General features: G+C 31.4%; 2 protein-coding genes across 2 annotated transcripts; one reads left to right on the top strand and one right to left on the bottom strand.

Annotated features, from left to right (window-relative positions):
* The first annotated feature begins 922 nt into the window (after positions 1–922).
* On the top strand, positions 923–2,212 carry LOC122597592 (F-box/kelch-repeat protein At3g06240-like). The gene has a single exon (XM_043770170.1). The coding sequence runs from the start codon at positions 923–925 to the stop codon at positions 2,210–2,212; it is 1,290 nt and encodes a 429-aa protein (XP_043626105.1).
* A 1,682-nt stretch (positions 2,213–3,894) lies between these two features.
* LOC122598627 lies at positions 3,895–8,426 on the bottom strand. Its single transcript, XM_043771212.1, has 11 exons — positions 8,282–8,426; positions 7,448–7,577; positions 7,226–7,370; positions 7,062–7,137; positions 6,890–6,986; positions 6,234–6,293; positions 6,008–6,155; positions 5,875–5,935; positions 5,670–5,784; positions 4,933–5,024; positions 3,895–4,331 (listed from the first exon to the last, which is right to left on the bottom strand). Exons 1-11 carry the CDS (start codon positions 8,312–8,314, stop codon positions 4,242–4,244), a joined length of 1,047 nt encoding a protein of 348 aa, XP_043627147.1. The 5' UTR covers positions 8,315–8,426; the 3' UTR covers positions 3,895–4,241.
* Positions 8,427–13,519: the final 5,093 nt, after the last annotated feature.

Below are 13,519 nucleotides of genomic sequence, written 5' to 3'. Positions count from 1 at the left end.
TATCGAAAAGGGAATGACAACCTCCAAGACGTTTTAGTGCTTCCAAAGATGGCCAAACCAAGAAAGTGGAACCCAAATCCAGCCAAGATCCGTCACCACCACCAATACCCGGATTTGATTCGACATTCCCTCAAAACTCGGAGCACATGGACGAAATTTGTGATTCATTTTTAATGGTTGTTAGTGGTTTGGACCAAAAGAGTTGACGAACCACGAAAGTCAGGGATGAAATTTGTAATTTTGTGAAGTTAAGGATGAAACTTGCAATTTGAGACCAAACCCAGAGACGAAATTCGTAATTTTGCAGTTAAGTACCTAACCCTAATATTATCGGGTCATATATGATATATATCTATACTCTTTTATAAAGATTATGCACCCCCCTCAAAATAGAAATAGTTACTCATATGTCACATACGAAATTACTAAATTGCCCTTAATAAAAACCCACTATGGAAAGAGTTTTATAAATTACCAACTTTGCCCTTAATAAATTAATTTACACCATAAACCCTTATTTTAATACTTAACACTTTAACTCTTATCTTCTAAAAATTTCCACCTACACCACTTGACACTACCACTACCACCACCACCAATAGTATCATCACCGACACCACTAAACCGTCTTTTCCACCATCGCTGCCGCATTGCGCGGGTACCATGATCGTATATGTTATGAGAAAAGTGGGTATTTAATTTGAATGTAGAACACCTTACATGCTAATATTTTAATATTTAATATATAATAATATAAATAATTAACACCCATGTTTTTATAGATTAAAAAATCAAAAGACCTGTCACATTTTTACATTCCTAATATATATTTTTTTAACGTATTTGACCTTAGGATACATCTAATACGTTACTCGATCCGTATAAGGGTTACAAAGTGATTTAATTAGCTAGATTAGAAATCATGAAAAAAAGAAAAGAAACAAAGGGTAGGTCCGTGGAACCTATTATTTGCATCGATCTGTTTGATGATCAACAGAAGAAGAAGAAGAAGATGGCGGTAGCAGGTCTGTGCGACGATTTGATTGTTGAAATCTTCACAAGGCTACCACCAAAATCCCTCGTTCGATTTAAATCGCTCAATAAATGGTGGTGTCGTCGTATATGTAGCCCCGATTTCATCCGCAGGCACACACTAGTCTGTTCCCCACAAAAATCATTCCTTTTTATGCACGAGCTTTTTCAACCTGGAGAGTCTAAAACCTTGTATACAATACATTCGGAAGATGGATTGCCATTAATAGTGAAAAAGACTGATGGGATACCCATTAGAATATCATTCAAGTTTCCTTACCCAGAATCTGCTCAAATTATTGCTTCATGTAATGGTATTCTTTGTATTAGTGAACGAGGAAACAATACTCCTATTATCACTCAAAACAATACTACTCCTCTTATTAGTCTATGGAACCCTTCAATTAGACACAAACTAACCTTACCCCCCCTACCCTCTACTCAATCCTGGTTTGTTTGCAACGGTGTCGCTGCCGGCTTTGGTTTTGGTTTTGACCCGAAATCTGATGATTACAAGATTATATGGATTGATACCTTTGGCTCTGGAAAACGTCCCAAGTCTGCGTTTGTGTATGCCCTCAAGACAGGCGCCTGGTGTGAGATTGCTTACCCTGCCAGCCCCTTTACACGATTTTGGTCGCGTGGGTGTTTTCTCAACGGAGCATTGCATTGGTTGGTGGATTTTCATATACCCACAACAAAGGTCAAAAAACGTTATGTAATGACATTGGATTTAAGCACTCATGTTTTTGGCACAATTGCATTACCTGAGCCCAATTGTGCAGCCAGACTACTAACAACCATCAAAGGTTCTCTAGCTGTGATTTCCGGGGAGCCTAAAAAGCGCTGGATTTGTTGGGTGAGAGGAAAGAACCATACCGATAACACTAATGCTTTCTGGTATGTGGTTTATAAAACGAAAACAGATCCATTTAGCGATATTGCTAAAGTATTTGAGCTGACCACCAATGATGGTAATTTCTTGCTGGGCACTCACTATGCATGCCATCAAGTTTACAACTTTGAGACAGGAGTCTCATCAGGTCTCCAAAGATTAAGTGCTCGTTGCGCCACAGTTGACATTGAACAGTGTGTTGAAACTCTCGAGCTGTTAGACCGAGGGACAGCTTATGTCGAAAATCAACCATCGCAGTGGAGAAAAAGAGAAATACAAATATAAATTAGTCTACTCAAGGAAATTAATGGAGTGTGGCTTCACTTTCTATCATCAAATCCCCATTTTGATAGTGTCTTTCCTTTTTCTTAGATATATATTTAGGTCATGTTTGGTTTTTGATTGTGATAGATTATGATCAACTGGATTTTCATATGTAAGCAAGGTGATTCAATCATTGTGATTAATTGACATTCTGATTCAACGATTACTAGCTAATTAACCCGGGTTCAACCCGGGCATATTAATGAAATTTTTTTAAACACGTATGATCATCACTGCTGAAGTTGCGACGAAATGGATTAAGTCTATTCTGAAACATCTATGTGATTATTTACTACAAAAATTTTTTTATAGTTTTGATAAACAAAATGCATATAGCTACCTTTAAACTTTTGTGTATTAAATATATTTGATGTACTTAAACAACAAACATTAATATATTTGATGATAATTTTTTTAATTTAAACTTTTTATATCAAGCTAATTTTTCTTTCTCATTATATAAGATACCTAGCATGTAAAAAAATAATAATATGTAGTTATATATTTTACTTCAAAATATTCTTTTTACTTGAAAATAAATAGAAAAATGTCTATATTTATAAAAGTTTCATCAAGACTTAGATGTAAATTATAAAATTATATGAAAATTAATAAAGTAATTAAGATAGTGTTAAATGGATTAATTTTTTTAAAAACTAAAATGTTGCTAAAATTATAATTTTAAATATGATGTCATAATTTTTAAGAACATTTGTAGCAAAGATTGTGATTTTGCCACATAGGAAATTTTATTAAAAAAAATTTTCTAGAAACAATTGTCTTTTATTTATATAAAAGATTATTATTATTGGTTCTATAGGTTTCAAATGCTATGTGACACATTCTAAAGCTCGTATAAGCATATGAGCCTACTTGATCTTAAATTCAAACTCATTTAACTCAAGCTCAAGTCGTGTTTTAAACAAGCCGAGCTTGAATAGTTCGCGAGCAGCTAGGTGTCATGCTCATTTTTACCTAATCGACGTTATGAAACGATCAGCAAAATACAAATAACAAAACAATTGGTTAAACAATACACTTTAGCAAAACCAAAATACATCTCATTCTTTTGGTCAAAGATTGATAACAAAAATAAATGGAAAGTGAATACTCAGATTAACATATGCTCTACAAGCCTTTCATTCATTTCACAATTTAATGTAGTCGATCACCAATTATCACTATCATGTCAATTCCAACTTCTATGCACCAAAACACAATGTAGATGCAATTTCTGAACACATTTTATTGTCCGTTACAATAGAATTCAAAGGGCTAATTATGATGATTATGATGAAAAGAAGACATCATCAAGGTCTTGATGACGTCAGCACGAGCCAGCAGTTCGTGCGAAGGAGCTCGAAGCCCACAAATATGATAGAAGCCCAGCCATTCGGTAGCCTATATATACAAGACAGGTTACAATTTAGGGTTAATGGTTTTAGACTAGTCAGACGGCTATTCATAGGATCGGTATAGAGATCTATACACCGTGTCCGCCCATGTAATTTATTATTACTGTCGTCTCTTTGATTGTAATCCGTAATCATTGAGATGTTTTCTATAAGGATTTATCATTGTATTGTAATCGAGATGACTAAATAATAAAGGAATTCGTTTTTTTATCTCTTATTCTTTATCAATTTGTGTTTATATGTTCATGTTTATTCAAGAAACCTCAAAGTCAATTACAATCGGATTCCGCACGTTTGTAGTCGTATAGATCACAATTTAACCGATCCTCGTGTTTCAACACACAAGATTGATCCCCTGGACATGTGACAGAAACTAGGGCGGAGATACTTCAGGTAACATATACTACAGTCTCATCTTGTTACTAAAACTCGATAAATTCATCACTTCTGTCCGCAATGCAATCTCTATTCCGATAGCAGATATATCACGTATGTACAGTTTTATAAGAGAACTACAAAAACTTGCAGCAGATTCAAGATCTTGTTCATGGAACTGACATCTGCAACTGCTACCACTAGCCCATTTGCCGGTGCAGATCAGCAGCCTGCTCCATCACCATAGCCTCATTAAAGAGATTCCTGATGCTCACTTCCTTGCTCATTCCCTATTAGAAAGAGACAAAGGAACAACCAACATTTAATACAGCATCAAGTGAAACACCGCGTACTATCAATGTAAAAGCATTGCTTTATTGCATTCTTCTGTATAGTGTAGTAAAAATATTCCTCAACTCCCAATAGGTGAGTCATTACTTATTTATTTGCTAAATGAAAATGGCATAAAGTTTGTTTTTAATGTACGACTGTATGCAGGCAGGCAAGAATGATCACCAACAATAATCAATCCCACATTTATACCAGGCATGGGCAATCCAGAATGAGAATACCTCTTTTATTCAGAATCTTAGATTAGTACAAACAATAGAGTTTTTGCAATCATATCTAACAAAAAATAATAGAGTTTTTGCAATCATATCTAACAAACTATCTAATTTTATATTCAAAAAAAAAAACTAAAAACAACAATAGACCATAGTTTTTTATGTCAAACACGCCCATTTCAAACCTCACCAAAACTATCCATTTTTGTGATAAATGGTGACGTCAGAATAATTGAATATTTTAATATATGAGTATGGAAACACTTAACAATTCGATAAGCATTTGTAAAATGAAATAATACTAGTCTGTAACACTTCAATTTACCTTTCCAAGTTTTTCATTCACACATTTTCTGGACACAATTACATGTTGCATGAGCCTTTCCAAAGTTGAATAAGTAGAACAGTTGCCATATGCTGACAGTAACAGGAATCACTCACAATATTACATACAGATGTTGAGACATAATAAAAAAACATTTTCAGCAAGATAAACACCAAAAAAAGTTAACAGAAACATGCAGGGAATATGTAAAACATGAGCAAAGGTGGCATTTGGATTTTGGACCCATTTACTTTTAAATGTAGATTCAAGTTACCTTTTACCTCTACATGTCAGTAGGTTAAAGTAAAAACATTAGCAAAGTAGGAAACGCGTCTATCGATTTTAAATCGCCCAAACTGCATCTTTAATGCAAATTCTTTGGGGTAAAGGAGAAATTACAAAATGGATACAAGATAATTGATTTGAACATGAGATCTCCCACTCAAAGGAAAATACCATTTGGCAATCCAGTTGCATTAGCAGGTATTTGTAATGCATTAACCTTTTAAATCATATTATAACGAAATAAAAAACTGCAGCTCGAAATTAATGCCACACTAACTTATTTTTTGAATTAAAAAAGAAGAAGAATTGGACAATAAAGAAGTGCTTATGATCAGTCCATCCCGGCCCAACAAGTACCAAACCTTCATTTGAACCCTAATTTTGACCTGGAATCTAACTTTCATGTTCCAACCATCTTTCTACCTTCAAGACAGTTCATAAACTATACGCACCTAGGATTGCTCTATTCAACTTATCGGCAATATCCTCTCGATGTTCGGTGCTAATCAAATGATGCCGTCTTGTTCCTTTATCTGGATTAGGATATAGGAGGAGGAGCATGCACTCCTGCATAAGAGAACTTCTTCAAGTTCATCAGCCAAATACAAACTTATAAACTATAAGTCTATAATGCTATTCAATCATGTAACTACATACATGTATTCCCCTACGATCAAAATGGGAAAACTCTGTCCGGGCAAACTTGATAGCCTCCGACCTGCAAAATTACATGTACAATTCAGTAAAAGATTACAAACTATATGAAATAATTCAAACTGGTGGCGCTCACGGTTTTTCTGAGTAGATTAGTGTGAGCAGATGAAGCCTTAGGAGTTCAAACTCGATCTCACTATTTTTTTCAAGTAATCCCCGAAAAAATTTCTTTGTGCTTGCAATGGCTTTCATCTCATTTCTATCGAGAACAAACTTCATGATTCCTGGAAAAGTTTTAAACAAATATGAGATCTAATTTATAACTTTAATCTGCAAACAATAGGAAGAAAATTAACGCTTACCTTTTCTAATTCTCATGTTCTCCCACTCCTCAGTAGAAGGTCTGTCAAGGGGTTTCCTAGCTGTTTCAACAATGAAAGGGTAAAATGACTATAAAGCTAGTTGAACTAAATATGACTAATGAGCCAAACTTGAGGGAGTTTTATGGAGATCTGTTATCTTATTATTTTTGGGATTTGTTTTTGATATAGATACCATTACTTGTTAGAACTTTAGTATTGTTATTGGATACATGTATTGAGAAACGATACAAGAGGTATTTGGGGTTATACTTGTTGGGATTTCCTGCTCTTTCGCTCTAGCACGCAACTTCTGGTATCAGGTGTTTCTTTCGGTCTAGTCGAGTTATACTCATACGTATACTTACAAATACTTATTTAAATAAGAAGTATGTAATTTTTGTTAAAGATAATAATAATAAATTGGTCATGTAGTTTCACCACGTGTTGAAAGCTGCCCAAACGCCATCTTTAATGCATGAAACCCCCTACATCATTATACTTTGAAATTTTATAATTGATTTTGTAACACATATAATATGTAATCACTTATTAGTTTTAAGGAAAAGTTATCAGATCTTAGACAACAGAATTGTTTTTGTCAATATGCCCAACCCGCCAATTTGCCACCTCAAGTTCACAACAGAAATTATGCATACCTTGAATTGCTGATACTTTTTGGCGAAACTCAGTGTTCAATATAGAAGACATTGAGTGTATCAGTTCTGGTTTCTCATACAGGAGCTTCGTACAAGCCTGCATAATATAAACCAAATAACTGTCAACTACTTGATACACAAACTTGTGAAATAAATAATTATAAAAACATACTTGGATATTCTCAACATTATCTTTCAACTCCAGCAATGGAATAAAGTTCATCTCCGCAAATTTTAGAGCCATATATCTGGCACATAACATGTATATTAAAACAAAATAAATACAAAATATAAAAAACTTAAGTAAATATGTTCCAGTACTATTATTGTGCTCACCTGTTGCCCGAAGAAATGAGCTTAATGAAGTGAATGCACAACAGATCACAAAGGAGTGTCGGGTTGATATTCAAAAGGCCAGGCTCTTTTTCAAGTACATTAACTGCCCCAATTGCATCATCTAATCTCACTCGTTCCAATATTTCTGACAATGTTTTTTACAGATTAAACGAAATTCCATTTTTAATAATCAACAAAGCTTGCAAGATTAATAGTGCTTACCTTTCTTGGCAATTTCCATTGTCGTGGGCTTGGCATAAGGTGTACTACCATTAAGTGCTGTAATTGTCTCTTCAAAACAGCCGTGCAAGAGATACGACATAACAAAATCGAGGCTGGCCTTCCCAGTAATCTACATTCATCAATGAAGGTTAAAGTATAATCATAATCAGAATTTTCTGAAAAATAATTGGGGAAGAAAGAAAAAAAGAAATAGAGAATCATGAATTTTATTATCGTTGTCTAATATATATATATGTGTGTGTGTGTGTATACGGGTGGGTTATTTTAGGACACTCCTTATTTTAGGACCATGTGGAAATTGTAACTTACACATCATCATCATCACCGACCACCACCATGATCATCTCCGACGACCACCACCATGATCCTCCGGCGACGGCAACCACTGCCACTGCGACTTACACATGTAACGCGGTGGCGGTGGTCGCCGGAGGATCATGGTGGTGGTATATATATATATATAATATATATATATAGGAAAAAACCACTTAATTTTCATATCTCAGTAATCATTACCTAACTTCATCACATCATCAAATTCAATAAATCTTAAATAAATAAAAATTAAAAAAATAATACACATAATAAATCAAATCAGATAACACAACTTCAATCATTTATGACATAATTTGCTATTTATTTGTTTTATTTGAGTAATAATTCAATAATTTATCATTATCAGATTAAAAAATGTATATTCAACAAAAAAAAATAAGTATCTCCAAAAAAAGCAACTTGAAATTAGGTTATATAATTACCAAAAAAATATGTTGAAATATTTAATAACCGAAAAAAAAAAAAGTTTGAACGAACCTCATCGCCAGAAAAAGCGTTAACGTCCGCCATCAGGTGAATGGCGGTGTAGTGGTGTGAGGATGTTGGTGACTGGTGGATGGCACAAAATCTTCGATCAAAGGCGCGGTGACAACCCACCACCTTTGTAGGGTTTTTGTTTTCCCCAAACACGATTTAAATGAAAAACTTGGAAGGTTTTTGTTTGTGCGGCAGAATGGGTAATTTAAAGATAGCAGGGCGCTTAACTTTGATATTTCAATTAAAAAAAGTCAAAATGTTTTACATGGGATAATTATAATCTATATCTATATTTATATTATCTATACTAGTTCTTTTACCCACACGATGTACTAATGTTAAAAAATATTTACTCAAAGTTTTATACAAACATTTTTAATTACAAACGTTTTAGTTATTATCGATTTTTAATATCTTAGTTTTTTTTTTTAAGAACATGAAAAGAAATAAAACAAAAGACAAAATTTTTGATACATCAAGCAATCTAATAACGTTATATGAGTTTAAAGAATCTGTACTTACATACAAAGTAAGCAACAATTTGGTTGAAGAAGTAATGTCATAGTTTTATTTATGAATGATGATTGATAACAAAAACTTGTTAGAAAAAAAAAAGTATTATTTTAAATGATTAGTAAACACTATAAGTTTTAATGCATGAGCATAAAATCCTCAACATATAGATTTAAAATAAAATAAAACATTTAGAAATACACACACCTTGATAAATTGTATGAAACTGAATACATGTTAAATATGTCAAACAAATACGTCCTCTGACAAAAGTCATAGAAAAAATCTGTCACAAAAGATTTATCTCTTACAATCCTCAAAGAGATGTAATTTTCAACGTGAATAGGATCAATTATTTGACAGAAACAAAGCTAAAACTAACTTTTTTTAATTAATAAATGATATTGATAATTAATAAATGAAATACTGTTTAAGAAAATTTTGAGCTATATATAACTTTTTTTAATTGTCATCAATACATCCAAAATAAACAAAATTAATGGAAGCTCAAGAACTTAAAGGATATTAGAATTCTCAAAAAAATTTAGTTATTATTAATGATCTGTTTTTGTTTGTATCATTTTTCCCTGTCAAGTAGCCCGTGATCTGTCTATCTAAAAGATTCAGATTTATTAATTATATTTGATTTTTTTTAATCAAAATTTGGATGTATGAGAGATTTTTTATTTAATGCAATTCTATTAAGATTTCGGATGGCGTTAGTCTTTTAAATAAATAAGTTATATTTATAATATTCCATACAATATTTTCCTCATTAATTCAATTCCTCTATATAAATTTAATTTAAATATTATATTATATATATAAATAATAATAAATAAATATATACAAAGAAGTATGGAGATGCCACATAGGATAAATCCTACGTGACATATTTTTAAAATATGTTTGATTTTTTAAAAGCTTTAGAATTATTCGGTTTCCTACTGTTTTAATAATTATATAGATAATATATAATACATACTAAATTAGTTGTTTCTTTCATTTTTTAAAAAGGTAAATTACATTTTTTGTCCCTAAAGTTGGTAGCTTTTGCACTTTTCGTCCTTAATGTTTAAAAATTACAATTTTAACCTTAAAGTTGGCAACATTTTGCAATCAAAGTCCTTTTGCGAAACGGTGTTAAGTTTCAGCCGTTAACGTCCGCACGTGCAAAACACGTGAGGGCATTAATGTCTTTTCCCATTTAAACTCGAGGGACTGAAAGTGCAAAATGCGACATGTTCAGGGACGGAAATTGAAATTTACTTTGTTGCAAATGTATCTTTTTTCTTTCTTCTCGTAAAACAAACCTAAAAACAAAATTTTTTTCATCATTAAATCTTCATATCTCTCATACAAACACAGAAACACATAATCATCAATTTCCTTAAAAATTCATCTTAAATTCTCAATAAATCACAAAACCCATGAACCAATTTAATATAGTATACTGACCACCCCACCAGCCCCTCCCTCGCTACCTGCCATCACCATCCTGACCAACCCACCACGCCACCACCAGGCCGCAGCTGTTGTACAACAGATCCAGGGTTTTAGTTTTAGTATAATATAATGTTTGTATTACATTCTGAAGAAAGATGAAAACCACAATCGCAGCCAGAAAACCACAATCGGTGGAGGTAAATTCCGTTTTCCGTCTAAACTGGCCGTTTTCTAAACTTTGGCGGCCACATCAAAGACAGCTGCAACACCAGATGACGATGTTCAAAGATCTAACCTTGTTGTGGTATGGCCCGAAAATTACCGTATCATAACAAAATCCGGTGGAAGCAATCAGATAACCAATCCAGATCTCGTAATTCGGTGAGGGATCTCTTGTTTTGTTGAATATATATATATATATATATATCAAAAAGTGATCGAATTCTACAAATGGGGACTTTTGGTTTTTCTTAGTTAGCACTAAAATTTGACTAGGCAATAGGAAAGAGAATGTTTTGGTTTTTTTCATTGTTCAAAGTGCAGGAGGTTATCAAGTCTCATTGGTTTTTCTAGATATAGATACATTTGATTATGTTTTTGTGTGAAAAAAAAAGAAAGAAAAAAAATTAAGATACAGATACATTTGATTATGTTTTTTTAGATATAGATACATTTGAAATAAAGTAAATTTCAATTTTCGTCCTTGAACATGTCGCATTTTGCATTTTCAGTCCCTAAAGTTTAAATCGGAAAAGACATTAATGCCCTTAGGTGTTTTGCACGTGCGGACGTTAACGGTTGAAACTTAACACCGTTTGGAAAAAGGACTTCAATTGCAAAATGTTGCCAACTTTAAGGTTAAAATTGTAATTTTTAAACGTTAGGGACGAAAAGTGCGAAAGCTGCCAACTTCAGGGACGAAAAGTGTAATTTACCCTTTTTAAAAAGCAGTTAGATAACCTTGAAATGCTCATTCTTTTTGTTTATTATTTTAAATATTTCTACTTGAAATATCTATATTATTTGTTTGAAATACCTATAATATCGTTAATAAAATTAATTTACAACATCTATCTTTGACTTTTAAAATGACTATATTTACCCTTTGTACATCAATAATCCCACACTACTCGTTGTCGTCAGTGTACAGCCACATCACGCACATATGACTAATCATGTCGTGCTCCACTTGTTTTGCTTTTATTTTTTTTATATTCTTGTTTTATTGCAACCTTTTCTTACTTTTTGATTTTGGTGCTTTTTATTTTTTTTCTTTATGATTTTTTATAGTCTTGGTTCGTTGTCACCTTTTTTTTATTTGGGTTTTTGATATATGACTTAATTACATATACATTTTTTATGGCAAATTTTTCATAATAGAGTATTTTTAATCAAAAGGTTATTACTTCATTGGAAATAACCAATGTTAACATAACGATACCATATCAACATATTATATAAGGGCATGCAATGCGAAATCTGAACGCGCCTGATAAAATTAAAAAGATTTGCTATACATAATGTTTGGCCAATTGGTTTTGTTCAAATTTTCTTAATTTTTCTTAAAGAAAAATAGTGGTCGGCCAATTGACTCATTTTCACCCTTTTTAAAAAAAAAAAATTTTTGGCTTCTTCACATTTTTGGACTTGCTGAAATTTTTGGGCTTGTAAAGTTTGGGCCCTTTTTCGACTTATTGGGCTATTGTGAGTCTAGTTAAGATCACAGAACACACGTTTGGAAACAAATGTGTCATTATCCTTAAATAAATACGACATGCGTACTCACGCAATGCGGCGGCAATGGAGGCAACGGGTGGTGCTGGTGGCGGTGATAATAACGATGTGGTTATTAATCTAAAAGTATTTGATGTAAATGATAGTGTAGTTATTTTATGGTTATGAGATGTATCTTTTGTAAATAACTTTATTAAGAGTATTATAAAGATATTTGATGGAATTATTTAAATTAATGAATAAAGAAGATAGATAGTCTGGATAAATATGAGTGAAAAATATTTTAGGGATATATTAGGTAAATTTAGTGTGTGAGTTAGGAATGTATTGAAAATTAAGGGTATTTTGGCTATTTTAAAGGTAAAGAGTTAAGAAGAGGGGATGGTAGTTTGTTTATTAATATAATATAGATAAACAAACTATCCCCTAAAATTTAACATTCTACTTTTATAATCTATATCTATATCTATCTATATATATCTATATATCTATTAAAAGAGTAGTTATCCTAGAATTTTTAGGCCATCCACCTTAATTTAAACTCTTTTCCAACAATGCCACATATAATTTATTCTACGTGTCATTTTCATAAATTTTTTGACAATATTTAATTTATTTACTATGTATATAAAGATTTTTTATAAAAATTATGACTTACCTAATTTTCAAATGTTATATAGATCTTAAAATTTTTTATTTTAGATAAAAAATTGTTGTTTAAACAAAATTGAAAATCCTGTAATTAATGGCTATTAAATTGATTAAATTATTTTAATATTTTTATAAAAATTATGACTTACCTAATTTTCAAATGTTATATAGATCTTAAAATTTTTTATTTTAGGTAAAAATTTATTTTTTTAACCAAAATTGAAAATCCTGTAATTAATGGCTATTAAATTGATTAAATTATTTTAATATTTTTATAAAAATTATGACTTACCTAATTTTCAAATGTTATATAGATCTTAAAATTTTTTATTTTAGGTAAAAATTTATTTTTTTAGCCAAAATTGAAAATCCTGTAATTACTGTAAATTTTTACAATCCAACGAATGATAAGGTTGTATAAATTAACACAAAACACTTTTACTAATTATCAATATTTACATCTAGCTAGATAATTTTTCTTATGTATATTCCATTAACGATATTTTAATTACCCGCACATCGTGCGGGTAAAAGACCTAGTATAATTATTAAAACAGTAGAAATCCTAGCTTTCTAAAGCATTCTTTCAACCTAAAGCTAGCTACCTTTAAATATTGCCACATAGGATTTTATCCTACGTGGCATGACCATAGTTTTTTTTATAATATTTATTCATTAAATTTTAAATAAAAAAGATATTTATATACAAAATTAAGAAACCAAATCCCTTATATTTGAAGAAAAAATTCGTATAGGAATAATCTATTTGCACACTATTTTTTAGTTTATATGTATATCCATTTACTAAAATTTTGTTCACACTCAAAAGATATGAATTGTATAATTATGGGTTTCTACTTGATTAATTAATATAGAAGTAAAAATATATATACA

The sequence above is a fragment of the Erigeron canadensis genome, chromosome 4 (genome assembly GCF_010389155.1).
Source record: "Erigeron canadensis isolate Cc75 chromosome 4, C_canadensis_v1, whole genome shotgun sequence".
In the NCBI taxonomy this organism is placed as follows: Eukaryota; Viridiplantae; Streptophyta; class Magnoliopsida; order Asterales; family Asteraceae; genus Erigeron; species Erigeron canadensis.
This window is presented reverse-complemented; position numbering and strand designations above follow the sequence as displayed.

What these genes read in the sequence shown, in the direction of transcription:
- LOC122597592 (XM_043770170.1), top strand. Translation starts at nt 923, where the DNA reads ATGAAAAAAAGAAAAGAAACAAAGGGTAGGTCCGTGGAACCTATTATT.
- LOC122598627 (XM_043771212.1), bottom strand. Translation starts at nt 8,314, where the DNA reads ATGGCGGACGTTAACGCTTTTTCTGGCGATGAG. An exon ending in AAAAGTATCAGCAATTCAAG is followed by an intron (nt 6,294 to 6,889) that starts GTATGCATAATT and finishes TTGTTGAAACAG; the next exon opens with CTAGGAAACCCCTTGACAGA. An exon ending in CTAATCTACTCAGAAAAACC is followed by an intron (nt 5,936 to 6,007) that starts GTGAGCGCCACC and finishes GTAATTTTGCAG; the next exon opens with GTCGGAGGCTATCAAGTTTG.